The sequence below is a fragment of the Asterias rubens genome, chromosome 3 (assembly GCF_902459465.1).
Source record: "Asterias rubens chromosome 3, eAstRub1.3, whole genome shotgun sequence".
Lineage (NCBI taxonomy): Eukaryota > Metazoa > Echinodermata > Asteroidea > Forcipulatida > Asteriidae > Asterias > Asterias rubens.
The window spans coordinates 22,441,004-22,468,678 of NC_047064.1; the positions used below are offsets into that span (position 1 = coordinate 22,441,004).

The 27,675-nt window shown below is 39.1% G+C and overlaps 1 protein-coding gene across 1 annotated transcript in view; it reads left to right on the forward strand.

Annotated features, from left to right (window-relative positions):
• The first annotated feature begins 382 nt into the window (after positions 1-382).
• Positions 383-27,675, forward strand: part of LOC117287803 — a 47,645-nt gene continuing 20,352 nt past the window's right edge. Inside the window, exons 1-2 of the mRNA XM_033768322.1 lie at positions 383-817; positions 24,182-24,222. Of these exons, the coding sequence (XP_033624213.1) occupies positions 742-817; positions 24,182-24,222 (117 nt within the window). The 5' untranslated portion in view covers positions 383-741. The remainder of the gene's footprint in view (positions 818-24,181; positions 24,223-27,675) is intronic.

Consider the following 27,675-nt stretch of genomic DNA (forward strand, 5'->3'; position numbering starts at 1 on the left):
CGTTGTGCACTTGAACTCTCTTTAATCAATTCGCGAGTAACAGACGTTTAGAAATAAATCTGAAGGTGCAGTCTTTTATTAGCCAATCAGACGCCAAGATAGCCTAAGGCGATGCGTTGTATGGATTCATTAATTCGGTTTTCTGGCGGGAAACACGCGTCTGTGTGAGAAGCGAACGAGGGTCTTAATGTACAGAAGGCGATGTGTTGGAGATTGTCGTTGTACACGCGAGGGGCATACGGAGCAATAGCGCTGTATGATGTTTGTAGTGACGCAAGTGCTTGCCACTGACGAGCTGGCAGTGACGTGGCTTCATGAGCATTGACGCAAATGGCGCTGTTAGTCGATGCCGTATCTTCATTGCTTGTGGTGACAGTCGCAGAACGTCCAATCGGAGGCCAGCATTTTGCCCGGAAAAGCGCTGTTTTTCACTGAGGGTTTAGTTTCTACATGCGGGGGCTGGCTGTGTTCATATTGCATGCTATACATCTCATACCATTCTACCCTGTATATCCTTGGAGTGCACATCATTAAAGCCTGTCTACTTTTTGTTATTCGGTGATATAAACGAAGGCGAATCTCTGCTCTAACTCACAGTGCCTTTATTTTGTTTAATCGAATCTTATTCACCGATAGAAGAAGGGTTACAATAAGGGGCGTGTCACCCCACCGGACTATTTCGGGAGCTTGTTTTTTTAGTCGGAGTTTGGAACTTTTGGGAACTTGGTTTTGGTTTTTAAAATGGCAAGGTGGGAACAAATGCTGTTGGTTTTGGCGCTGCTGGTTGTAGCTGTCACTAATTCGGCGCCGGTGGAAGGTAAGTGGGCAATTGAACATTTTAAATTTAAAGCAACCGTTTCTCTTCTCTCCCAACTCTGTCTTTTTTGTTTCAATTTTCTCAAAAATGGATTGATATTTTCAGATTATGAATGATTCGTATTGCAAGACGTAAGTTTTCTTTTTGAGAGTGTCAGTCCGATGTTAAAATGAGAATTTAAACTTACTTGAGTCCGAGTTGTGCTTAATTGCTTTTCCTTTTTGTAGAAGATTTTACAATTCTTCAAAAGGACGCTTGAGTCGAATTGTTTTTCGTCAATCGTTTTTCTAGTCATGAAACTTCCTATTTGGCAAGGGACTAACAAATGAAAAGTAAAATGTATGTTTTATTGGAACGTTGGAATGCTCAGAATATATATTTCAATAAAGACGACATCAAAACAGTTTGAAAGGTGAGTCTCACCGAGTTGACCATTGGGTGCATTTCAATAAAGACGACATCAAGACAGTTTGAAAGGTGAGTCTCACCGAGTTGACCATTGGGTGCATTTCAATAAAGACGACATCAAGACAGTTTGAAAGGTGAGTTTCACCGAGTTGACCATCGGGTGCATTGAATTTAACCTTTGACCCACGGTTGTGAACCAATTGAAGATTAAAGCTATGCACTGATCTACAAAGTTTGTGATCAGTCTCCAAAAGTAGCCAGTTTCGTGCGATCGTTTTCCAGGCGCTTTGTGATTTTGCCGTACAGAACTAACTGCACCTTCAAATTACTTTTGTAAGTTTTTTTTCAAAGATTGTTAATATCTTTAAGGATATGTTTTTGTTGTTGTTGTTGATGATGACGTTGTTGTTGTTGTTATTGTTGTTGTTGTTGCTGTTGTTGTTGTTTATATTTATATATTTGTTATCCAACATTGATTCGAGTAAATCAAGTTTTGAAAGTAATGTCGCATGAGAAAATTTGAATAACCATGTGATGATTGGTCCACCGTGGGTCAGCTGATTAAATGCGGCATAAATTGCTCATGTGAGAGCAAACAAAACACCAGAATTTGCGGCTGGTATTTTTTAGGATAATACTATAAGCCTCAACTTGATGCCACAAATGTGTGCGTGGGTGTGTGTGTTTACTAAAGCGTGTGCATGCATACCAATGTTGCATTTTCCCCTGTCGATAGTTGCTTTGGGGATCCAGTGCATTAACAATGGTCTAGAGATTCAAAAACCTGTATGAGGTTTTACAAATTCCATCGGCTGTAGGCCTTTTATGTTAATTTTGAAGCTGGCAAGCCAGGGAGATGTTCTTTCTTTGCTAAAACAAGTTAAACATATTATTGTATTCATGGACAGCTTGGGGAAAAACTTGTATACAACAATCCACCTGTGTCCACTTTCACAGTAGCGCGAGTTTCTGACCGTGGGTTGACTGTGGGTTGACTCGAACCTTCTACCCACCCACGCTCTCAAGTGGTTGACCGTAAACACTCGACCGTGTGAGATTTCCTGTAGCGTTAGTGTTCAGTCCCCGGTTAGCGGGAACGCGGTGTAAGTTTAGGCAATAACAATCCGGGCAGGAGGAACATCAATAAACTCATCGGAAGCAATTCTTGTTTAATTTAAACACCCTCTAGACTTAAGATGTTGCTCTTATATTCACAAAAAAAAGGTTTTATTCCATGAGGGAGTGTAACAAAAATTATGTAAATTTTAAGACAACATGCAACGCAGCTCTTGGATCCAACAAATGCTAACACGAGCTGTCGCGTGGACCACCAAACATGGTTGGCACTGATTAAATTAGGATGCTGAGTCAGGCATGCGGCATATATCACTGGCAGACCACGACAAATCAAATCAAAATCAAGAATTCATAGCTAATAGAATTTGAGAAGTGTTTGGAACTGGGGTGTCGATGGGGAGTGTGTCGATCAGTTATGTCGACAATCATGCAATCATCAACACAATAAGAGACCACGTACTAATTTATACAAAGCAAGTTTTATGAAGCGAATTAAATTCGACATAATTATATGAGTTGGAAAGAAACACGGTTTGAAACTGAATGGGTGGGGGTCGAACGGGATTGTGTCGACCGGGTGTGTCGACCACGTGTTACAACCGCACCATGTGATGTATCATGGACACCGTGCAACTCCGACCTATCAAACAAAATCAAGTATAAATAGCCGGTGGTTTTGATAGAATCTTTTTGGTGGAAATGACGTGTTAGGGAGTGGAGATGTCCACTACAGCGTGACTCGTCTTAGTCTTGTCAAACGATCTGTCTCTCAGAAATCCTGCAAAGCATTTTTTGTTTTTCTGCTCTGACCTTCGTAAAAGATTTTTCACAACCCTCTCCAAGATTCTTTCTTGTGATCTATCGGCTAATATGATCAAAAATCAAAAGATTAGGGCTTTTGGAAAACTGGAGGACGGGAAGTTATTAGGCTTTCCAAACCGAACGAGTAATTACAGAAATGTTAACCAAACATACAAAAAGTGAGAAAATATAGAATTAGCTGTTGCAAACAACTTACCCAGAAGGACCGATGTTATAAATGCAAAAAGTATTTAATGGTCTGACGTTTCGACCCTAGCACAGTAATTTCTCGAAGCCATAACAAGTATAACACATTCAAAGTATGTCGAATTGTAGCTTAATTACACACCTCCGAAGGGAAAAGGAAAGGAAAATGCAACTTTAACGACATTAAGCATTGATGTATACAATACGCGCCAGTTATCTTTAGGAGGCAAATATCTTTTAACATTAAAAATGCACCCGATCAGCCTTACTGGGCTTAATAATACACTTGCCCTTTCAACGAAAGACGAATAGGGAAACATGAAAAACAAGTTTTATACGTTCATACGGGGGACAAGAAGAGTGCGTGGTGACGTTTAAACACAAATCTCCCTGTGATCCATGGATTATAGAAGGTTAATGTTCAAACTCGAGGGCGGGAGATGGGACTGAATTAATTATTTATACGGATATGCATAACATGAATGGAAACTGAGTTTTCCACAAGGAATATAATTCCGGCTCAGACGGAACTATGACGTCTACAAATAGAAGTATAATCGAATTGAACAACAAATAAAGCTCTCTCGGTTTTGGCTGGGCGTCAATTAAATGTAGGACTAAATGCAACTCCAACATCTCTATAGATTGAACACAACACATCCAGACCATAAAGCCTAAATCTATGTATAGCCTAAAACCTAATAACAATAATAAAACCATTCTTATATAGCGCATATCACCGTGAGGTCCCTATATTTAATTAAAGCCTGGGCTAAGTTTAGGGACAGAGTTGTTACTATATTTTAGGCTAAGTTAAGGTACAGTGTAGTCTAATGCAGGTAGGTTTTATGTACACGTGATAAAATTGTGGCTACATTTAGGCTTGAGCTACGTTAAGGTTAAAGGTCGTCTCTAAATGGTCCTCCCATGAAGTAGTAGTAATTACCCGTACATAAATATATAGTTATGCAGAAAATCATTCGTGAAACTAGATTTCTCATTCAGGTGAATGATTTAACTTGAGTCCCCGTTGGATTGCCATCGTGTATTACATTATTATCTACCGGGATGTTGATTTCCACCCAAAATGAGGGAAATTCCCAAGTATGTTTTGACAGAAGAAAATGACATGGAGTCAAATCACCGCATGTCACGCCGCTGGAATATTAAGAAGGTCCTGTCACGTCATTCAACACACTCTTTAGATACTAATTAACAGAGACAATCTCCTCTATCAACCTCCAACCCATAACTGCAATAATCAACTCCCTTTTCTCTTCAACTCCTTCTGGGTAACCAAGTCACTTGTCGTTGATTGCACGCAATTGAAATCACTTGAATGGCCCAGAAAATACCTCTTTGTCAATTTCGTAATGACTGAGCATGAAATTAAGAACTATTGCTTTTAAAGGTCCGTTAAATCAATGATCGTAACATTAAAGATATTCATAAAAATAAAATAAAAACAGAAACTTTATTTTTTTATTTATTTATTATTTATTTTTATTTTTTCGGGGAGGGGGTCTTTTTGAAGTTAGCTCACACCAGTGCCAATTGTCTTGATCATTTCCGTTTAAGAATCGTCGATATGGGAAACACTTCCAACCAGTGACTAGATTCTCACTGATCGATATTGGTTTGTGAGTTTGGCATGGTTACGTACCGAACGTACAATCAATTTCTGACGTGAAACCGTTGTTCAACATTAATAATTTTCTCAACGATTTGACCGCACAATTATTTGAAAAGAAGTAAATATTAAAAATGTGCAGTCTGCGATTGAACAATAGCTTTTAAGGATTCCAGTGTGTATCAATGAGCAGACTATTGTGTCTCTAGGTGTCATTTTGGTACTATAATCTCAAGTATTGTCAAATATCCATAAATAATGCATCACTCCATCAATGACATAATCATCTCAATCACGCAGTGATTGTCTGAAACTGATTCATTTGTATAATGTATTGTTAAAGCCATTGGACCCTTTCGGTAAACAGTGTTGCCCATGGCCCACACTTTGTGTACCACAACTTCTATATCAAATAACAAACCTGTGAAAATTTAGGCTCAATCGGTCATCGGAGTCGGGAGAAAACAACGGAAAAACCCACCCTTGTTTCCGCGCGTTTCGCCGTGTCATGACATGTGTTTAAAATAAATCCGTAATTCTCGTTAACGAGAATTTATATTGTTTTGCTGTTTTCTCAAAAAGTAAAGCATTTCATGGAATAATATTTCAAGAGAAGTCTTTCACCATTGCCTTCTGTAAACCCTGTAAGTTATTTGTAAATCTGTGAACTTTTTTTGTTTTCTGAACCGAAAGGGTCCAATGGCTTTAAGCCATATCATTCAGAATTATGTCATGTTTTTGATGTTTTTGATGCTGTTGTTGTTTTGTTGTTGTTGCTGTTGTTTCTCTTTCTACATGGATTTCTAAACGGCTGTCGTTGTCGGTGTCGTTGCTGCTGCTGCTGCTGCTGTTTTTTTAATGTCTTTTATGTTGATACAACAGGGGTGGAGAAGAATCCCACAACAAACCTCAAGCAATGTTGTGTGGATTCTGCCTTATAATAATAATGGTTGTGTGACTAGCCCTCGCTAAGAAATTAATATAGACGATGCCGTGTTGTCGTTTCAAGCTTTGAAATAACAATGAAGTACAACTAACTGCCCAAAGCACATTGACTCGTATGGAGAGTGAATAGAGTTATGGTTCATTATGATTGAATAAGAGAGCGAACCAAGTTGAGCCACAGTGCAATTTGAGACTCTTCAAGACATAATATCTTGCATCTTTATTTCATCATCTTTGAGGCAAGGCTTGTTTGGTATTGTCTCCTCCTCCAGCCGTTTGTATAAGAGCCTTGCTCAGACAGCTACGAACACATTTTGTCTATAGCTTAAACATGAGAGGGTTACAATGCTTTGATGTGATTTGATAGCTGTATTGATATGAATTCAATATCAATATATAATCATCAAGAAGAATATTATGCCTACAACAGAAAGCGATACAGTAAGCACAATTGTGACCGTGGCGTCTACTAAAGCGCAGGACCGTCAATGTAGCTCATTATGATATGGGCACCCAACCTGGCCCTAAATGTAGCCCGGGCTTCACATTGTTGGGCTGAACTAACGGACCTTCATTCAGGTCTCAGGCTATACATCGACCTCAATACATTCTATCGACACTTGGTAATTGACTTTTAAGAACATGGCTTCTTCAAAACTCTGATGATTTTTTTTAACTGAATAAAGATTATGTTACGACACTATTAAACTATAATGAGATAAGCCTATTTAGGTGACTGTCTTTTTATCGAACAAAATTAACCCCAAGTTTCATCCGCCGCTGTAATAATAATACACAATATTCTGTATCCCCGATGCCAATTTATCATCTATTAAAAACAAGTGGTTCGCTAACTGTCATTATACGCGCCTAAAAGGACTCCGTAAAAAAAGAAAAAAGGGAAACAAAAATACGAACACAAAAGAACGATCTTAACAGCTGCCATTAGGGTTCGGCTGTTGCCCAAATTTCTAGTTAATGTATTAATTTATTCATTGCACATTAAGCAGCAGACGGTGAGGAAATATTTATTTATAGAAAGGCAACCCCTACAAGGTGAAACCCACGTAACCATGAATGTCATGAAAAACCCAATCCACTATCCGATCTGAGACGGGAGAGAATGCTGAACCAACACGAAACTCCCTTGAATTTTACATTGAAGCCTCCAAAAAGCATTCAAATATCTCGAGGTTTGTCGTCTTCTTTCGTGAAAAGATGACAAAGGTTTTGCCTTGATGCTCGTTATAGGGAAATACGTGAGCGAATAACGAGCCAGCACGAAAACGGAAAAACATATCCCCCCTTTAAAATAAACCATGATCTTCAACCGAGTGGAGTCACCCCTTCGCTTTGAATAACGAACCAGTAACTTGATTGACATAAACCGTGGATGCACCTCTTTCAAATATTTACTGAGAGAAATGAAGTTCTGCCTAGACGTCTCCACAGCAATCCGTCAAAACAACGGTGCTGCTCCGCCGCTATTATCGTGTACGTGTAGCGCATACAATGTACCCACCGCCGCTATATCGCGACCTGTAGTGAACACCCGTCGCTATATCATTTCATTCATTCATTTCATTTATTAATTTCACAGGCAAAAATTCAAGCACAGACAATAAGAACAGTAAGAAAACAAAAACAAGAACATACAATACAATAACAAAAAAAGCAGCACCCCTGAAGGATTTTAAAAAAGTAAACTAAATTACTATCGAGTTAATCTCCTGATGCCACAATTTACGAAGAGACAAAAAGGGACAATACAGAAGGACATTATTAAAACATGGCATACAGTATAAAAATATAGAACTATACAAGCAGTTGAAACTATAAAAGCACTAATGGGCATTACAAATACAAAATATCGCGTTCGTGTGTAGAATATTCGTCGCTATATCGAATAAGCGCCGCTATATCGCGTAAGATACATGTAGTGATGATATCCACCGCTACATCGCGTATACTAGAGCGGATACGGCCGGTGTCGGATGCAATTGTGTCCGCCATGCAATACTTTTGCATATGCAATCGTGTCCGGGGCTATGCAAAAACCGTCCGGCAGTGTCCCAGCCTTCAAACGTGCTCTCAAAACCCACCTGTTTGCCTCTTCGTAGCTGGTCATCTTTATCTTTGTTCTGTCTTTTTCCCTCTTCATTCCTTCTCAGCGCCTTGTATCCTTTGGCAATTTGGCGCTTTATAAATACTGTTATTATTATGATTATTATATGACCGTACATGTATGTGCGCGTGTAACTGAACCTACGTATATCATATGCAGCATGTGTATTCACGCATTTTATCATAATAATTGCAGCGAATACCCAATGGCCGAATATTTCCCATGTCTTTCAAAAAATTGCGAACGTGTTCCGTCGACCAAGGGCGTTTAATTTACTGCAACGGTTTTGCACGGGGCGGACATAACTGCATGTGCAAATGTGTCCGGGCGGACACAATTGTATTACGCAGCAGCGTCCGGGCAGACACGATTGCATTTGCAAAACAGTCCCGATAGCATTGCATAGAGTACATAACTGCATGTGACACGGCGTGCCTTGCTGTATGCATCTTATAGCATGCTTTTGGATCCATGTCGAAGTCTCGCGCGTTCGATCTTCACACGTTTGAGTGCGTGGTTTTGTTTCCATCACACGTTCAAGTCACGTTTTGGGTTCCCAAGTTTATGTTCAATGCGAATGAGACTAGCACTGTTTTGAAATGGTAGTCACAAAAATAATTAAATGCAAATTACAAATAGCAATAATAGCACAGCATATCTGCGTTATTATACGACATTTATTACACAAAAGTCTCATTTATAGAGGATTAAAACAATCGAACAATTCCCCAAAACCAATGTACAGGTGTTCACTTTAATGATCGAAATGATTGGTCATTTTCTCAAAAAAACTAATAATCGAACCGTTAGCACGCAGCCGCTTTGTTAAACGCCAGACCATTTTGCACTCTATGCTATTCAATTTTACATGACAATTATTTCATGGTTTAGCCAATTATTTCCGGTTTGGATCGAAAGCTAAGGCCATCTACCCTACTCGTTTTACATGAAAATTATAATATGAAATTATAAATTAGCTGTTGCAAATTGCCTACCGACTGATAGAGCATATGGAATAAATGCAAACAGTTAATGGTCTGGCAATCGACCATAGCAGAGTCTTTCGCGAAGGCTAATAATTACAACACAACAAAATATATTGGTGTGACATGAGAAGAGAGACATTAGGCAGAAAGCAAAGAAGAAGCCGTGAGTGAACAATGAAAATAACAAACCTGTGAAAAAGTAAGCTCAATCGATAGTCAAAGACACGAGAAACGAGTGAAAAACCTCTTCAGAGTTAATTTTAAACCTTGAGATAAAGGTTCGTGGGATCAAAGTATTGTTTTATCTATTTCTAAAAAATAAATAGAAATTCAAGCAAATTTTGTGAACATTTATATTTTTTTCTTGTTATCAATGATCGGCTCATCCTTTAATGTAAAAATTTACCCAATACAAACCTCGTCAATTTTCCTTGGGCCCAGAAACATGAAATATTTATAAAAAGATAATGTATACATTTAACCTCTAGCTGAATTGAACTCGATGTGTCTTGAAATCTCACTGCACTGGTTGAATTTCTATCTAGTATAACAAAAACCACTAGCAATATGCGCCCGTAGCCTTATCTCAGATAAGAAACTGAAATTACGTTAACATGGACACCTGTATTTCATGGGATTACCAACGATAATTGAAAATCCACAATCACCATGTAGTAGTACAACAATGACGAGAAAGGGTGCTGTTTTAACATCCCCGGAATATTGCCATTCTGTATCCATAATGGAAAATACAGTAATACTAACCCGTAGGGATTTGTGCATAAAACCTCTCGGTAGGCTATCTCTTTATAATCTACTATTATACAGCAGCGGTAGTGTTGAGACGCGGTAGGCATCTTGGCGAGAATCATTCATATTCTTGAGTTACGAGGAGAATCAAAGCGGTAGTTGGTTATAGATATCAAGTGTCAATCCATTGATGCAATTAATTATTGCTTGAAAAGCGAACCTATTATACAGCATCCTCCCAATCACCGTATACAGAATCTTGACCCGGCCTAAATCAGAGTTTAAGAAGGTAGTTTCTTAGTCGTCTCGTGATATTGGCGGGAAAGGTACATGCTTTTTATGTTGTGACTTTTGTTCACAATGCATGATCTTTCTAAATTGTAATTTTGCTTGTGACTCTCGTATGTGACCATCGTCTGAATCCGATTCTGCCGTAAACATGCAGGTATTGCTTAAAGGTGGTTGATTCTGGCGATGACTCGAAATAAAATGGCGAAAATTCTAAAAGGAAGCCTACTTATTATTAAGTTGGTAACGATAGTAACATTCTGCGAACTAATTTTGTCTGAAGTGCCCCTATTGATTATAAATCGATTCATGTATGTCAAAAGTGTTGAATCACAGATCACTAAGGCGACTTTTGTATAATATTCAAATTGTCGTGGCATCCGTTTGTCATTGCTGTGGCTAAAGAGTTGGTTGCTCCACGGTCACCTTGCCCATAGATAGATTCGACGTTCGTGTCAAAATACCGTGACTTTTTGCTGAGCTTTTTTCTCGGTAGCAGACATGAATAAGGTGGTATTCGGTTCATACCCCTTTCTCGTGGGTCTTTCATGTTCGATGGTATGCCTGAATGCTACAAAACTACGGTGCTGACGAAAACATCCAAGTAAGGCTAATCCGAGGTCTAATATTTTAACTTCAAGGGGTTGAGCCGTGCCTCCTTGTCGGTATATAGAATATATAAAGTCCTTCCATGATCGATATGTCCTTCCAGATCAATTAAAAATAAATACTTAATGCAACAAAGTTAATTAATTACACAAACACTAGCGTATTGTTTCGGTAATCTGACATCATAAATTTACATGAATTAAAGTCATGTTGACGCCATGAATGTGCACACTGACCTATCATAGGGCACCAGTGTGCAACAAAGACAAAAAATAAACAACATATAAATAGTGAATAACTCTTTACAGATTATGTATTCAACAACCCAAGCACTTAGTACTCATCATTGGCACTACACAGCGATTGTTAATTGATATAACTGCATCATTGAAATAACTGCCCCATATGGTTTTTCAAAAATGTTGTTTATAAAATGGACACGAAAAACAATGGTGTATAGGTCCTACCCATGGTTGTGGTTCTGCACATTATTGACATCGATGCAAGATTACAATTCTCAAACGGAATTCCTCCCTGTGGAAAACTGGCTCCACTTTAGCCAATTTAGGCGGGATAATTCTCGTGGGTCTCGGCACGCAAGGTTTATACAGCTTTGCCTGGTAAACAGTCAGCTAACACCATGGAAACATCCATACTGCACTTGTAATTGCCACTGTCAGGAATTTATACTGAGAGAAGCTAATTTTGTCTACGATCAGAATCGTATACCGCACCCATGGCAGACAACTGTTTTAAGGTTATATAAACAATATTTTGCTATTGTATTTTTGGAGGGGGGGGGGGGAGATTGCTTATTCAAAAACAAAAATTGTATTAGTTTTTTTTTCTTCTTTTTTTCGGGTGTCGTTTGGTGCTTACCCGAAAGGCATTTTAGCTGTAGCGTGTGGAGTGTATTATTAAAATAAATTTTCCTTTTGTTTGGTGCGACTGTTGCAGGTGTCATTTGAATTATTGAAATTTAGTGCTTGTGAAACATCATATTTGGCCGTGCTGGATAATCGATGGTTACACCGCAATTTCTTTTAAACTACTCACTGCATAGCAGGCAGTGAATATCGCTGTGTGCGATTTTATGCAAACGAAAAGTTGCTGTTACTTCTGGGCAGCGTCGATACACCGAGTCCATCCAGTCTGACTTCAAACACGATTTTGTGGCAATATTGCAGCATGTGTTTTACAGATCTACGCGGAAAATCAACTCTTGATGGGGTTGTTTTCGATATATCTTAATTAGTATGATGTTTATTTGTAAAGCTACGGGATTGCAATTATATCATTGTGCTATAGAGGGGAAAGAAACAAATCACAAAAACAACAGTGACGATGTATTAAATTAGGATCATTTGAAACTTTGCATGTCGGGAGCACTTCTTTGATTCGTTATTTACTTTGTTTATGCCTTGCCGTTCAGTTATACTTTATAAGTTACTTTCTGTGCTGATTTTGAGGTTTTGGAAAATAAAAGAACTGATTTAAACTGATACCCAGGAGAGGTTTGCAGTATAGCACAATGTGTAAATCTTATGGGTAGAGGTTCTGAAAAGAACCGGTAATTGACAATACCCAGTTGATTCAACTATAATGTAATGCAACAACATCCAATAGTAGTCATATTGTATTGATTCTGTTTTCTCAACTATTCCTCTGCGAAGGTGTAGTGCAAAGGCCTATGCCCGATGGATAATTTAGTCATGCCCCCATGTGACATATCCTATGTAATCCCCACAGACCACCAGTAATTGACTGGCGAAACGCAACTCTCATGGGCCCACATGTTCCAAGACAATAAATAAAGTTAGTCTTCTCCCAAGGCGGAGTTATGTGTTCACCGATCCTGTTTCTGTACAAATATCATATGGTCCCTGCTAGTCTTTGTGCAAAAATCCCTGCGGACTTCGCTTACATATTGCTCACTGTCCAGCCATAGGACAACTGTAATTCTAACCAATCATTCTCCTCTACAGAAGACCATGCCGGGTTTTTTTCTCTCCTTTTTTGCCGCCTTTTCTTAGATTGCTTGAAACACCTTCCATCTCTGCCTTTTTGAGGTTTGGAATTAACAGTGGCAACTTGTCAGCATTACGCTGTCGGTAGATACCCACGAGGACGCCCTAATTCGCTTCGCAAAGTCTCGGCTTTCCTCCCGCTGTGGGTTTAAATTGCTGATGTATTCACATCCATGCGGGGATACAACTCAAGACAAGCTCCACGTATTGGAAGACATTATGTTGGGCTCCCTGACCACTTATTAACACAATCGCTCTCGTTAATCACACCTAATCGAGCGGTAACAGACTGTTATTTTGTTTTGCTCCGAATATCAAGGCCCGTTTAAAGGCATGGGCACTATTGGTACGTACTCAAAAAACTGTTAGCATAAAAACGGTAAAGGCAGGGCGGAATCGCCAAGTTGGTCGAGTCCTTGCTCAACGGTCGAGTCTGTGTTTTACGGATCTATGCATAATAGTATTGTAACTCAATAGTCTTGCACGACTGCATGGACCATTAACGGAGAACACATGATACGTTAGGGTGGCACTGTCAATTATTCAGCAGCATGTTTCATCAATGTCGATGTTTTAATTGATAGGTTGAAGTGACACAGATTGTTTTTGATCAGTGGCTAAAATGAGGCAAACACAGTTCTAGACACTCAATACAACAACCTTAATTAACACCGTACCACCAACAACTATTTCAACATTAGCACTAACTAGAGAACAATAACATCATTGTCAACAACGCAACAATAACGTCAAATTGGGTGAATAAAGGACCTGTGGACAAAATGTTCATTGGCGGGGGAAGGGGGGGGGGGGCTAACTTGCCCTCTTAATTGGGCAACAAAGCGGTGAGAATTCGGGCACAACACGAACATTTGGACAGAAAGAGCAAACAAGATATTATACCCGGTATTGGAAAAAAGGTATTGTGTTTTTACCCAACCATTTTCCCCGCCCCCTTAATGAAAGATATAATAATATATGTTTTTTTTGTTTGGCTATATAGTTGTCTTGCCTAGATGTAAGACTAATTTAGCCCGATCAGCAGACGTGTATACATCGTAATAAGTAAAAAACACACACACCCTGAAAGTTCAATTATTCAAGGACAATAATCAAATGCAACATTTTGATAACGTCTGTTCATTTCCCAGTCTACTATTATAACAAATTCTCATAACTTCACTTTATTCATTTCGCAATATTAACAACTACCATTAGCGACAATTTGGAGAATTTCCCCCTCTCAACAATGACTGCAGTCAACTCGAAATTAAAGATATCTTCCCCTGACTGCAGAAAAAGAGATATGGCGAAACATCCCTGGGTTATTAGTATTTGCGAACCACTTGCGTCTTGCATTTATAGTCAAGTAAAACAAACCCATATAATGTGTCTATATAGTGTCATTATTTTATATTGTGTTATCTTTTATTTTTCTAAACTCTATTCTTTCTGGACTCTTCACCCTCGTGCCATTTACCGACTTGAGTTTTCTCGACAACGTGACGCCATCATAGAGAGCTGGAAACCGTTCGCTTTAGAACCGAAACCCCCAATTACCATGGCGATGCGGATATGCCGTGAATTATAAGAAACGAGCATCCATATAGGCCTGGATGCGTGGGAATAAAAACGCGACTGTTTGCTGTAATTTGGTATGCATGAGGATAATATCGAAGTCTTATATAGCGCACGTATCTACCAAACAAGGTACTCAAGGCGCTGAGTATATACAAACTTTCAGAAAGATAGGTTATTGCAGTGATGAATTCTGAGACCCAATTATTTAGCACCTTATAAGGGTTTACAAGGTGCTACGGCGCATTAAGCAGCCACAGAATATTCAAAAAGACAGCTCAGGATCGATAACAGCTCAGGATCGAAAAAGCTTGCTCTGGAATATTTCATAATGGTGTCGCGAATTTTTTTTAACCCTGTTTTACAAAGTGAGTTATTTAACCAGAAGAAATACTTTATACTTGAAGAAGCACTGCAGCTATTAAACATGTTTAACATTTTGAGAAGTGATTGCATTTAAAGGAATTCGGTTTCAGGGAGAGGGACTCAACATGTTTAAATTTAATAAATGTTTCTGCACGAAACGTTTCTATAAGATTGTGTATTCTAATTCTGGAATAAACTTCCTTCGTGATTGACATGAACTCTCCAGATTTTCGCTGATATCTCAAAAACGCTACCACCTTAATATTGAAATAACTGTTTACATGTAAGTTGCTGTTGTACACATTATAATAAAGGACTGAATCAATCAAAAGGATCTTCAATCCAAAGATACATTTTGCCTTTAAGACAAATGAAATACTAAAATAATATGTCAGCATGAATGTGCTGATGAAAGCGGCGCTCAGTTTAACCGATTCTCGGGAGTGAAACTTGGGCAAATTACTCTGAGTTTATTTTTTATATCATTACTAGAAAAGAGAACTGACAGATAATCGATCTGAATGGATAATGGACGCCCACGTTTAAGATGCACGCTACAACCCCCACCCCCCCCCCCCCTCACAATCACCTACTTTGTCATTCTTTGCTGTCTTTTTGAATATTCTGAAGCCATTGATTTTTTAGCTGACGGGACATGCCATTTTTCTGGATGAATCATTCGTGTTTCTAACAAGGGAAGATTCGTTTGGTTTTTCTAGACAGCCAGTGAGTTATCACGAACATTTCGTTAAAATGGATAGGTCTTAGAGAAAACATGTTAAATTGTCATTACATTTAATATAATTATGCTAATTTCTCATAATGTTAGGCAGTCAAACCACATTGTAACAAAATTGATACAGAATTCTTCAGATTGAACCGTCATAATTACGGATCAATCTGAAGAATTCACGTCTCGATGTTGCAGTCTCGTAAACTGAAAAACAACTATACACCCAACTCCTTTAGGTTCTGATTTCATAATTAAAATCTGTAAAACTGTTCCAATCAGCTTCAATATAAAATCGTAATTATTGGTTATGTATAAAGGCGTGTTAATTCCAAATTGTAGGGGCCTAATATTTTGGGGACATAAATTTAGTCCTAAGAAAGCTCTCCTTCTTTCATGATTTCTCTTCCACAACATAGTCTATAAGTCATGCTTCATGTAAGTTTACGCAATTTAGTCGTTAATGAACTTCCTTTATTTTTATGTTGACTTGCAAAGACAACACAGGTTCGTGTGCGAACAATCAGTGTTACGTAGTCGACTGAGAGACCGTATATGGGCATTCTGACTACGTCATTGCTTTACCGTCCTGTATGCCATGGATTCTAATCGGATACTGGTTTTATCCTCGCTGCAAGGACCTCCAGTTCGTATTCAGTATGTATTAATATTAAGCCAGAAGCACTTCTTAATCACATACGATAGAAGACGTAAACACAATTAGATCCCACAATCCACAACTTCAGTTAATGTGTCACTAGCTCTTGCAACAAGCAAATACGAAAAAATCGTGTTGAGAGTTAATAACACGAGGGAATAAAAAGATACATTTTGATGTCAGTGCAGAGAATTCTATAGGCCCGTAAGTCACGACGTTTTGGGAATTACAAAAAGCAATTAGAAATAGAATGAGTCGGTGAAAATTAAATTGAACTTATTATTTCTGAGTTCTGTTCACAGAACATCACAGGCATTACTCGAATGGGATTCGAACCCACGAAATTTGGCATTCTAGCGCACCTTAATTCTGAAACCAAATCTGTAGATGCATTTGAAAAATAATCAATCAATTTTGAGGACAGTTTGCAATCCGTAAAGAAAAACCGCCATAACTCTTTAAAAACTGCGGCGAACGTAATAAGGAAGGAAGTGGATTTGCATAAAATCTACGGTTGGTTAAAAATAGCCATCGATTTCTTGCTTTAAATAAAAGACTCCGGCTCGCTTTTTTCATGAACAGATATCCTTGACTTTTTCCCTCGATCAGCGAGTATGAAAAAGTCGTGTGCTTAATCCAGCAAGCTGATCATTTCGATTATGAATGCGGGGGCGCGTGACTTGCTTGATAATGTTTTCTCTCTGACAACATTTGAAGGGTAGTCGTTAGAATATGGAAAATATTGATTTTTTTTATCTCAGGAAATTTGTGGGCAATTGTAACCAAAGCTGCAAGTCTATTTGGCTTTTGATTGTTGCAATTTTGCTGTGCAGGTTTGAACAAACGGTAGGCCTATAATTAATTTTGTTCTACTCAATCGCCTGAATTTTGACCGGTGTTATTTCGTCACTATAGCACCACGACCATGGAGGGATGTTCTCAGTAAGAAACGTTCTGACGTAATTTTGACTTTGAAGGTAGGGAAGAACTGCTGCTTTGCTTGAGACAAACAAGATTCAATTTAACGTTTAGTGTATTCAAACCGCATTGATCTATTTATAGAACGTGATGCCATTGTTTCACGCGAGATCTCATGATACGAGAGTTGTTAGCTTGTTTCTTTTTACACGTTAATACAATATGAGAATAGACTAAGTGAGTTCTACCTGGTTCCCTTGTCAATTATTTGAAAATACAACGACGTACTTCAACGCAGAAATGTCACATCACACTAGTGTTGGCTTACAGAACCGTTTCGTGTGAACCAAGCACTGTGGTTCACTTTTACATTATTCTGGGGAAGTTAATTGTGGTTTTCTTTTTTGGAGGATGAGTTTTTGTATTTGCTTCTTGAGAATACTGGCATTTGGTTATCTTCCTTTTCTTCCGGGCTACGGGCTGCCCGTTAGTATGCCGGGTTTTCTCGAGAGCTCGTGGGCGAACAGCCATTAAGTGCAAGGTACAGAAGGACGAGAATCAGGTCGTATAAGATGTCAACGACTGTTTCATGTAGGCGGTTGGTTGAAAATGAAGTATTGTTTGGTTCAAATTGGTGATGATTCTTTGAGGTTCAGGATGTTTTTTCCTGATCGAGTATGACATGTTTGAGTCAGTTAGCGATAACGATTGGTTAATAAAAACAATTTTATTTTATTTTATTTTATGAAATCATTCAACCGTGAAAGACAAGTTTACTTTGTTGTCGAGTCAGGCGGATAACTGTGTGCATAGCTTTTAGTGTCACCATATTTTGTTGCTGCACGCGAGCAAGAAGTGGTCCGCTAAACACATGGGACAGCGTTTGTTTAATCACATTGGAGGCGGGAACACTACCGTTTCAAGAGGGCAATCGGAAGTACGCCGTCACTTCTCGGTCTCTGCGAAACGTTCTCATTAACAATGTGACGATATTTGTTTTGGAATACCGGTTTCCATATGTTACCACCCCGTGTTGGTTATATTTCTCCACCGTGCAGTGTTGCATCGAGTAAATCAAGGTACCATGAATAAATAAATAATACACACGAAACAGCCGTTGAGGTTCGTTAAACACCAAGCTACACATGGGCGACCTTTTGCAACCTCCATTGGCATTTGAGGAGCAGATTTTCCCGCCCGAAGCGGTTACTTGTGCGGGGGAAATTCAACTCCAACATATGCCATGCATTTTACATTATACATTCATTGGGAAGGTACACGGCACATGGTAACACCAAGCAGCCGTGACAAGCTTTGTTAAAAGAGATCGAGACGTCTTTTGGTACGGGATGCCGTGAACAAAGCAAAGCTTGAGGGACAGAGCAAAATATCCATCTCCTCGGATATCCAAAACTACACAAGACCCTTGCTTGATGTCATAACAACTTACAGGTTGTTGGGCTAACCTTACTTTTATTATTATCACCTCACATATCTTCAAGTCTAACTCAATCAACAGACTCATTATAAAATAAAAGAGTTTGGGGCCACTGGGTGGCAGCAGACTTGACAGGAAAATGCAAAATGGTTCCCTGAGTTGTGCGCATGCTCACAACGATGGAAACTTTAATTCATGTTCACACAGAGCTGTCTCTTAATTGTGTTATGGTTAACGAAGTTGAGAGAAGAGGATCGGTCATACCAAGGTTACCAAACGTTTATGCTATCTATAGTTTACTGAGCTATGGGGGCCTATCTATAGTTTACTGAGCTATGGGGGCCTATCTATAGTTTACTGAGCTATGGGGGCCTATCTATAGTTTACTGAGCTATGGGGCCTATCTATAGTTTACTGAGCTATGGGGGCCTATCTATAGTTTACTGAGCTATGGGGGCCTATCTATAGTTTACTGAGCTATGGGGGCCTATCTATAGTTTACTGAGCTATGGGGGCCTATCTATAGTTTACTGAGCTATGGGGGCCTATCTATAGTTTACTGAGCTATGGGGGCCTATCTATAGTTTACTGAGCTATGGGGGCCTATCTATAGTTTACTGAGCTATGGGGGCCTATCTATAGTTTACTGAGCTATGGGGGCCTTAGTTTACTGAGCTATGGGGGCCTTAGTTTACTGAGCTATGGGGGCCTTAGTTTACTGAGCTATGGGGGCCTTAGTTTACTGAGCTATGGGGGCCTTAGTTTACTGAGCTATGGGGGCCTATTCGGCCATACCAAGGTTACCAAACGTTTATGCTATCTATAGTTTACTGAGCTATGAGGGCCTATTTTACATGATCTGTGTACACTGGTAAGTTAACACCGTTTTAACACCGAGATTTTTGATCACGCACGATGTGTAATGTCTGGCATAGCGTCGAGTACTATACACATTTTGATTACCTTGTGTTTATGATCACGCACGATGAGTAATGTTTGGCATAGCGTCGAGTACACACACAATTTGATTACCTTGTGTTTACGTTTATACCATATTTACACCGACGACCTGCTTAAGAGTCACATTAGTTGTTTTTACTATCTCTGTATACATACCCGTGCACGACGGACATTGTTAACAAAGAAGCGTTTTTTACTCGTCGTCTTCAATTCGATCCGACGACGACAATTCAATGAATTAATTCGAGATAGACAGGTACTCTACTGACGTCGCCTACGGTGGGACTGTTTTGACAGACTATTTTTGACCGAGCCAACCGGGAGCAGCTTTGTATTGGCTCCCCCGTGTCTTACGCCATACGGCGAGGGCCTTGGGCGTGTGCTGTCTTGATTCGAGAAATTAAATCATAAAATACAATTATAGTATGTCTTTTTCTGTGACTTTTCCGGTTCTAATGCATTCTGAAAAACTGCAGTTTGTTGAAAAAAGTTATGATGATAAAGATATCAATATAACCCTATGGGGTTTTGGGCAAAGATTATCAGCCCTGTCGGTGAAGTGTGTAAGCACTTAATACACAGTATTGCATTAAACCCATTTCAAGTTTGAGCAAGGGAGTTTGATACGGATGTCTTATTTGCCTTGTGGTTATAATTATAGCGAGTGCTTTCATTAGCTAAGTAGAGAAGCCTTTCAATACAATTGCATATTTATTTGGTGTACATTGCCATGGAAACAATTTACATTTAAAATGTGTGAATATATTGACTGAACACAATATTAAAGGTTAACATGATTCGTAGAGCTGACAAAACAATCACATACAGACTTTATGTTTTGAACCAATCCCGTATAATACCTTTAAGTTAAACATAGATCTTCGTAATCACCCGTTTAGGTTTTCACGTTGGACTATTAACTTGTTGGTATTATACATATTTCGGGGGAGGGGAGTAGAAGGGGGGCACAGTCATTGTATGCTGGAAATCCACACTATCTGACTGATGTCTATTCTTGTGGTATAAGGTATATCGAAACAGATGCAGTCAGTTTAATAGTTCCCCATTATCGTCCAATCTTTGTATTGGGAGATACAATCTAAAGCAATATTGGCAATTTAATGACATTTCAATTTGCAAATGCAAGAAGACAAGACGGTTAGGAAAAAGACATACAAACATATGGCCTCTCGCAACGCTGTCTAAATTACGTGTACAGCGTACTCGGGTATCGACTTCGCGTATATTATACTTGTTTTCGGCGTACTCGGTTTCTGATTCCACGTACTCGTTTTCGACATGTCAAGAAAACTACATGTATTGGCTTTTTCTAAGCCTTAAGGCTCCGGCTGCTGGTTCCATGCTCCGTGTGATGCTGATGGTAGCACCATACAAATGCACACTGCTCCGAAGGTAAGAGCGCAAGCCGGAGCCAGAGCCGGAGCCAAAGCCAAGTTTTGGTGAAGACCCAAACTCTCTCCTCGTTCAAAATATGCGCGATACTTATTGTCTCATGCATGGATGGAACACTGAGCATGAACAAAAGATGGCGGACGATTGTGAGCAAGAAAAGATTAGAATACGGTTTGAATGGAAACTCACTGTGCGAGATATAAAACCCTCTCACGGCCAATGCTGATGAAAAACAGGTAAATTGCTCAGCGATGACGTTTAGACCATGGTCGCTAAGGCTAGGACTTAATTAACCATGACATGGTTGTGCAGCAGAAAAGGATGTCCTCCTGCGGGTAGTGACAAAGGACAAAGGAACAAAGGAACAAAGAACCCCTTGTAAGTCGACTATTAACTAAAATTGCAGGGACTTCGCGAGCTTAAAGGTGCCGTCTCGTCGAGGTTTTTAGTCCCTGCTATTCATCGTAAGTCAAAACGTTTTGACCTAAGAATGTCACGTGCTGCTCTGATTCAGCCGATTTAGCGGCACGTGCGGCTGATTGTTACTCAGAGCATGCTCAGAGTTGCGTGTTGAGACATTACATCTTAAAATACAACAAGTGGCATGGAACATACGGTTCGCTATTTTGTAGAGTCAAAAGTTTGGTTCGACATTAGCCATTAGCGGAGCGTGTTTTAAATTGTCACAAAATTCTACATAACCAATTCTTACATAATTATGTAAACCAGCATTACTTTTAAAATATATTTCCATTCATATTCTTTTCATAACCACTGAATGAAGTGCCCAATCCGAAGACAATGTGTGGGCACCAGTCAGCTACATCTAAAGTGATAACGTTTTAATGTGTGGATATGGCTGTGACTGTTGCTAAAGGGTGTTGCTAACGGCCTCCATGCTTATTGTCAACATTTGAGGTTCCGAAAAATGACTCCTAAACACTTAAACCATTTAGCATGATTTAGTTCCGAATACGTCAGTCTTTGATAGCTTATAATATCCGACCCGATCAAAGGTTGCGGTTGTAGACCATGTCTGCCTGGGAACATAAAGGACCCCTTTGAAGTTGATTCGATTCCTCAGAAATTATCGACTCTTTAAATTATTCGATTGTGACAAGGTATGCTACTGATTGGATACCAGCGTCATCCATTAGAGAAATCCATTTAGTTTTATGTCGTCAGATGATCTCCAAATGCCAAGCCTCATCAAACCTGCCCAAATTAAATTGAAACTAATTGGTGTAGATTTGATTAAACTAAAATGTCGTTACGGTAAATTAGGTGGCAGAACTTTCAATTGACATTTCAGAAGTGAGATCATGCTTCACTTTTAAAGTAAGGGTCAAAATATCCAGGAAAACAAATATATATAAATCAATAAACACCAAATCAAATTATTTTTGGGACTTATAAAAGTAAGAAGAAGAACTAGGTCTAATTGTGTGTTGTATTATTATTATTATTATTATTTTTTTTTTTTTTTTTTTTTTTTTTTGGGGGGGGGAGGGGGGTTGGGGGTCAGGAAACAAATCATGAGAGTCACAAAATTATTCAACAATGAAAAAGCCGTCTGGATCGGAAGAAGCGGACGTCGTGCACAGAAGAACGAGTTATTGCTATTCATGAGAGGGCCCGGGGGAGCCACAGTGGTACAAGCAACGGGCATAATAGGAGCCCACTTATACAGTTATACGCGACGCCTTTGAGTACTGGAATGCTGTCGGGGCTTCAGGCGGGAATGTCGACACCTGTTTATCACATGGTGTTAGTTAGCTCGCTCCAGATTTATGGTCTTGGCTATAACCCAGTAATTATCGTTCGGCCACCTCGCAATAATGAATTTGAAATGTAAAGCAACTTTCATCAAGCCTAGCTCTATGCATCAAGTACCTATACTTCCGCGCCTGATGACGTATTATAATCCAGCACGGTATACACCATTGACGTCATTTAGTGTAAGAGCTTCACATGTTATAACACCACTGTATGTGGAAATAAACGCCTATGGCACTTAAGGACACGCTCCTATCTAGAGAGAGGGAGAGATGATGCAAATTGATATACAAACAATGTTTAACAATGCGTAGCATTTCACACCAATCGCGTTTTGACTTAATCTCTAACATTAATAAAGCTCACAGATGAATAATTTTCCTACATTTCCAATGTGTAATATTATCATCTTCGTGACAGAGAGTCAAGTACCACTGTAACAGCTTTAGGGCAACCGGAGTTATTTCAATGCCTCTGGGTGAAATTCTACGCTGGTATGCGTATAGCATGACAAGCCCAACGGTTGGAAATTTGAAAATAAGTGTTCACCACGTGTTACGTACACGCAGTGGAATGGTATTTATAATTCACACATGAATCGTGATAAGGGTACAACATGACTCGTAAATCTGGGAGGAACACATTCATGAGGAATACAGACTCTTAAAACCTTCCCCGGGGGGACTAATGCAGTCACGAGCTTCGGCTTTTTAAAATGTAATTTGGGGACGAGAGAGTTTGAATTTACATACTAACTTAGACTAGTTGGGCTTGGATGTGGGTTTCCATGGACATTGTGCGTTTCCTGATTGGAATACAGTGGACCATGGGTTGCGTTGTCACAACGTAGCTTAAGTGACTTCAAAAATGCCTGTTGTTTTATAAGGAATCGGTAAGAGCATTCAAATAAAGTATCCCATCCGAAACTCAATCAGTCAAACCAAATCTTTTTTGTAAGACTACTGAAACGTAGCTGCACTGTAGACCGAGGACGTTTTGATTAAAAAAGAGTAAATTGAGCATGGCTCGCTGAAGAATAGCAATGGCGCTGAAACGGACGCAGGAAATTTATAGGGCTTTTAAGTTGGGGGAATAGTGTATATTGTCACCTCTCGGAACAAGAAGTGATCACCCATGGAACAGGAAGGCCATTTGATGGTCCAATTAGGAACAGGAAGGCCAGTTGATCGCCCAATAAGGAACAGGAAGGCCATTTGATCGCCCAATTAGGAACAGGAAGGTCATTTGATCGCCCAATTAGGAACAGGAAGGCCATTAAATCGCCCAATTAGGAACAGAAAGGCCATTTGATCGCCCATTTAGGAACACGAAGGCCATTTGATCGCCCAATTAGGAACATGAAGACCATTTGATCGCCCATTTAGGAACAACATGAAAGCCAAAAATGATCTTCCCGATGAGGAACCGGAATGACGTTTATATTTGGAAACGCAACCTTTACTATCAACTGAGAACTAAGAGCTTGATACACAAACTACGGAGTGAAAACAAAACATTCAGAGGGGAGGTGGGGAAATTTCAAACCGGCTCAAAAAAATAAATGTAAACAGGCCAGTCAGAAAGAAATTTGTACCCCGTCCCGATTGTTGGCAATGGCAATATTTATTGCAAAAACTAAACATACGTGTTTTTGTTTGTTTTGTTTCCTTGCAGAAATCAACAAAGAGACACCGGCGAGTGAACTGTTAACAAAAGTAAGTAATTTATGTCCTTTAACAAAAGTTGTTTAGCAGAGTGTACTTATGTTATGTTTTAGTAGCACTGCGTACTTTTTATAAATGTTATAGCTTCATGGTGAATAATTATTTGACTTTGATAATTAGCAGTTCCATTTCCTAAAGGCACACCATCTCACTGTACCCTAGTGATAAAGAAAGGAAGAAGAAGAACAAACTTCGTCGAGTAACGCTATAATTATAAGACAAAATTGAAGACAATTGATTGATGTTTACCCCGACCATTGAGATGGTCACGTACCAAACGTCGTAGACAAACAATCTGAAACTATTAAATCTAAATAAATCGAGAACTATTTACTTCATTTTGGCGGAGCTGACAAATAGCCAGACAGAGTAAACTCCAGCCTCCAGGATTATCAGTTGCCATGACAAACCATTCATGTTTATGGCTGAGTTGGTTTTAATCCAGGGCTGGATCAAACTGACATGATGTGTGTTGCCATTTTGCATGCCAACCAAATGTTCGACTCGACATATTTACCGACCATTATGGTTTGCGAAGTAAAAAAAAAAGGCGAAATAAATTGCAGGTATCTCGGTGTGAATCATTATATTCTATTTTGTAAAACTTCTTTCAACCATTTTTCATAACAAGCGCTTTTTAGCCCCAAAGTGTCCAGTTCAGAGGCAACGTGCCCCTTTAAAAGTAAACGAGCTCTCCATCTTGGGGTAAAACAAGTTGCCCTTTAAAACGAAGAGTCAATACAAACAGATACAACACCCTTTTCTATTAGCTTGTGTTCAGTGGTGGACTTAATAAAATAGAAAACAGGGTTCTCAAGCACCTTTCCACTGACCATAAAGAAACAGTATTTAAAGGCCAAACATGCGGGACTGCCCACGTATATGCTGAGCACCCACTCTCCGTCTTTGATATTATCACATACCCGATGAGGAGTCAAATTTTATTTGGTCTGAGAATTGATCTGTATCGACTGAGTGTGTGGGCTTTTCTAAGCAACCCACCTCGGTTCTGATTGTAGCGCAGGGTGAGAAATTGACAGCACGTTTGGAAAATTGTAACATTAGATTTTACACTGACAGATTATGCAAAAACAACTCTGACCGAACTATAAAATTGATATGATCGGTGTAAATGGAACTAAAACAACATTTTAACTACATAATCCAAGAAAACATTGCAAGACAAATATTGAATTTCTTGTTAATAAAGTATCGCTTACTTCACTTGCCTCGCAACGCAGGCAAATTTTAAAAAAAGTTAAAACAAGATCTGTTGACTATCTAAACTATTCAATCACATTCAAAGTTTTGTTTCTAGGCAATTGGAATAAAATGTTGAAATTGTTGTGGTTTTTATCAAAATAAAAATGAGAAGCAAAACTGTCTTGTTTGGTAATCAATGACGAGTCTGCTAAATATAACTTTTAGCAAAACCCAGACTTCACAAACTTGTTTGTTTTTCAAAATTTGACTGCGTATGCAAAAAACGTAAATAACACTTTATTTTGTTCTCTTTGGGAATGCATAACACCAGCACTGACGTCAGTCTCTCATCTTGGTTTTAGCTGTGTCTCAATCACAGTGCAGTGGTCAGAGTGTTGACAGAAAAATGAGCGGGACAAAATATGCAGAAAAAAGAGGAAAAACACTCCCACGTTCTGCGTGGCATTGATACACGTGTATCTACCGGGATAAGAAAGAGTTTGAAGGGAAGTGGATGTAACTTGAATTTGAGCTTATCATAATATAGTGGAAAAGTAGCAAACGACGAAAGTGATCAGGAAAGAAAGACTACTGGCCTAAAATATGAATCGCGAATTTCAATTTTGTTTTGTAAAAAGTTAAACAAAAATATTCAGCTTGTAAAACACTTCAATGGAAGAAAACTAAATCGGACGCTTTAGAAACTATATCTTCGCTGTGAAAGAGAGGAGATGATTATGTTTGCAATGAAGTGCTTTGCGGTATACGCGTTGAAATTCAGACCAGGACACGCCACATGATTCGTAAATGGTCGCGGTTCTTAGTTGGTCATTTGCGATGGTTTGCAGAGCTCTATATTAAAGCAGATGGTCCCGAAAGGGTTCAAAAGTAATAACTAAAATAAATACATCGGATGAGATTGCCCATGTATAAACAGCAAGGCGACTGGATGTTTAATTCAGAACGATCAGAGATCGGTCTCTGCGCTCAATCTGATTTTGTTTTTCTTTAAAGTACGCTTGGTTTGGGTTCGAAGAAATGCTTTTGAAATTAGCAACCCCCCCCCCCCTCTTAAAAAAAGGCCTGTGCATCACGTGGATGGTGTCAACAATTTCCCCTCTTGCTGTGAAACTTGTGGTAGATTTCGAAGGATATTATTGATGGGGAAAAAGACAGCTGCATACTTAACTGATTTTTCTCTTCTTTTTATCGAAGCTAGTGTCCCTTGCCAACAACCCTCCTGTACCCCCCCCCCCCTCCAAACCGCACACTTGATTCGATGATGTCTTTGTGGTAGTGCATCAGTGTTATTGACGTCATCGGGGGTGGGGTTTGTTGCTATGGTAATATCTCAAACCCGGAGGCATTGCGTATTTATAGATTTCGTGGCAGCATAATTTTCTCCTTTATGATGATTTGCTGTGGGGGGGGGGGGTTCCAAACTCAGAAGTGTTTTCCTCCACGCTGGAAGTCAGGTGTGTAATCAGATTGGATAATGGTTCACTTAGCACCAAAAGCGAGTGAACCGAATGAAACGATAATATAACTGGCGGTCTCCATACTAAAATTAACATATTATTTTGAATTTCATTTCAGGAGATCAACAATGATACATCCAAATGTTTGATATCTGATCATTTTAAAAGCAAATAAATTGTTATATTTTCATTTAGCGTTTGCGGTCTCTCTTAGTGCCCCTCGCCGAATAAGAAAGGTAGATCCAAACGCAGTTTGGCGGCGCACGTGACACGACTGCCAATAGATAGACTCCATCCCAAGTCGTTAATGATTTGCGAAGTTTTCAATTTGGTTTACACGTGCTTCATAATCAAGATTGATCCAGCTTTACCAAATGATAACGCCGTCTTCCTATTCAATTTAGCTTCACATAATTATGCTCTGTTCCATCCATCCAAAATGTAGGTTGTGTTTTAGGAGTCTGTACAGATTTCGCGCGTATTCAAACTTCATTTGTGTGCGAATCTAATTCTTCAAATACTTCTGTTAAACGAAGTCTGTGGCATAAGACATTATCATACTCTTTGTGAAGGTAAAATTGGTCATCAAATAAATGAGAATACAATCTAAAAAAATAATAATAATAATACCAAAGAAAACCTGAGAGTAGGCACAATTTGGGCGTGTTTGGCAAAAAGGTTTTCAAAGTATTAGACCTCGTCCCGTGGCTTAATTTTGTTTCAATATAATGTTAATTTTTAGCAAATACTATTTAGGAAAATT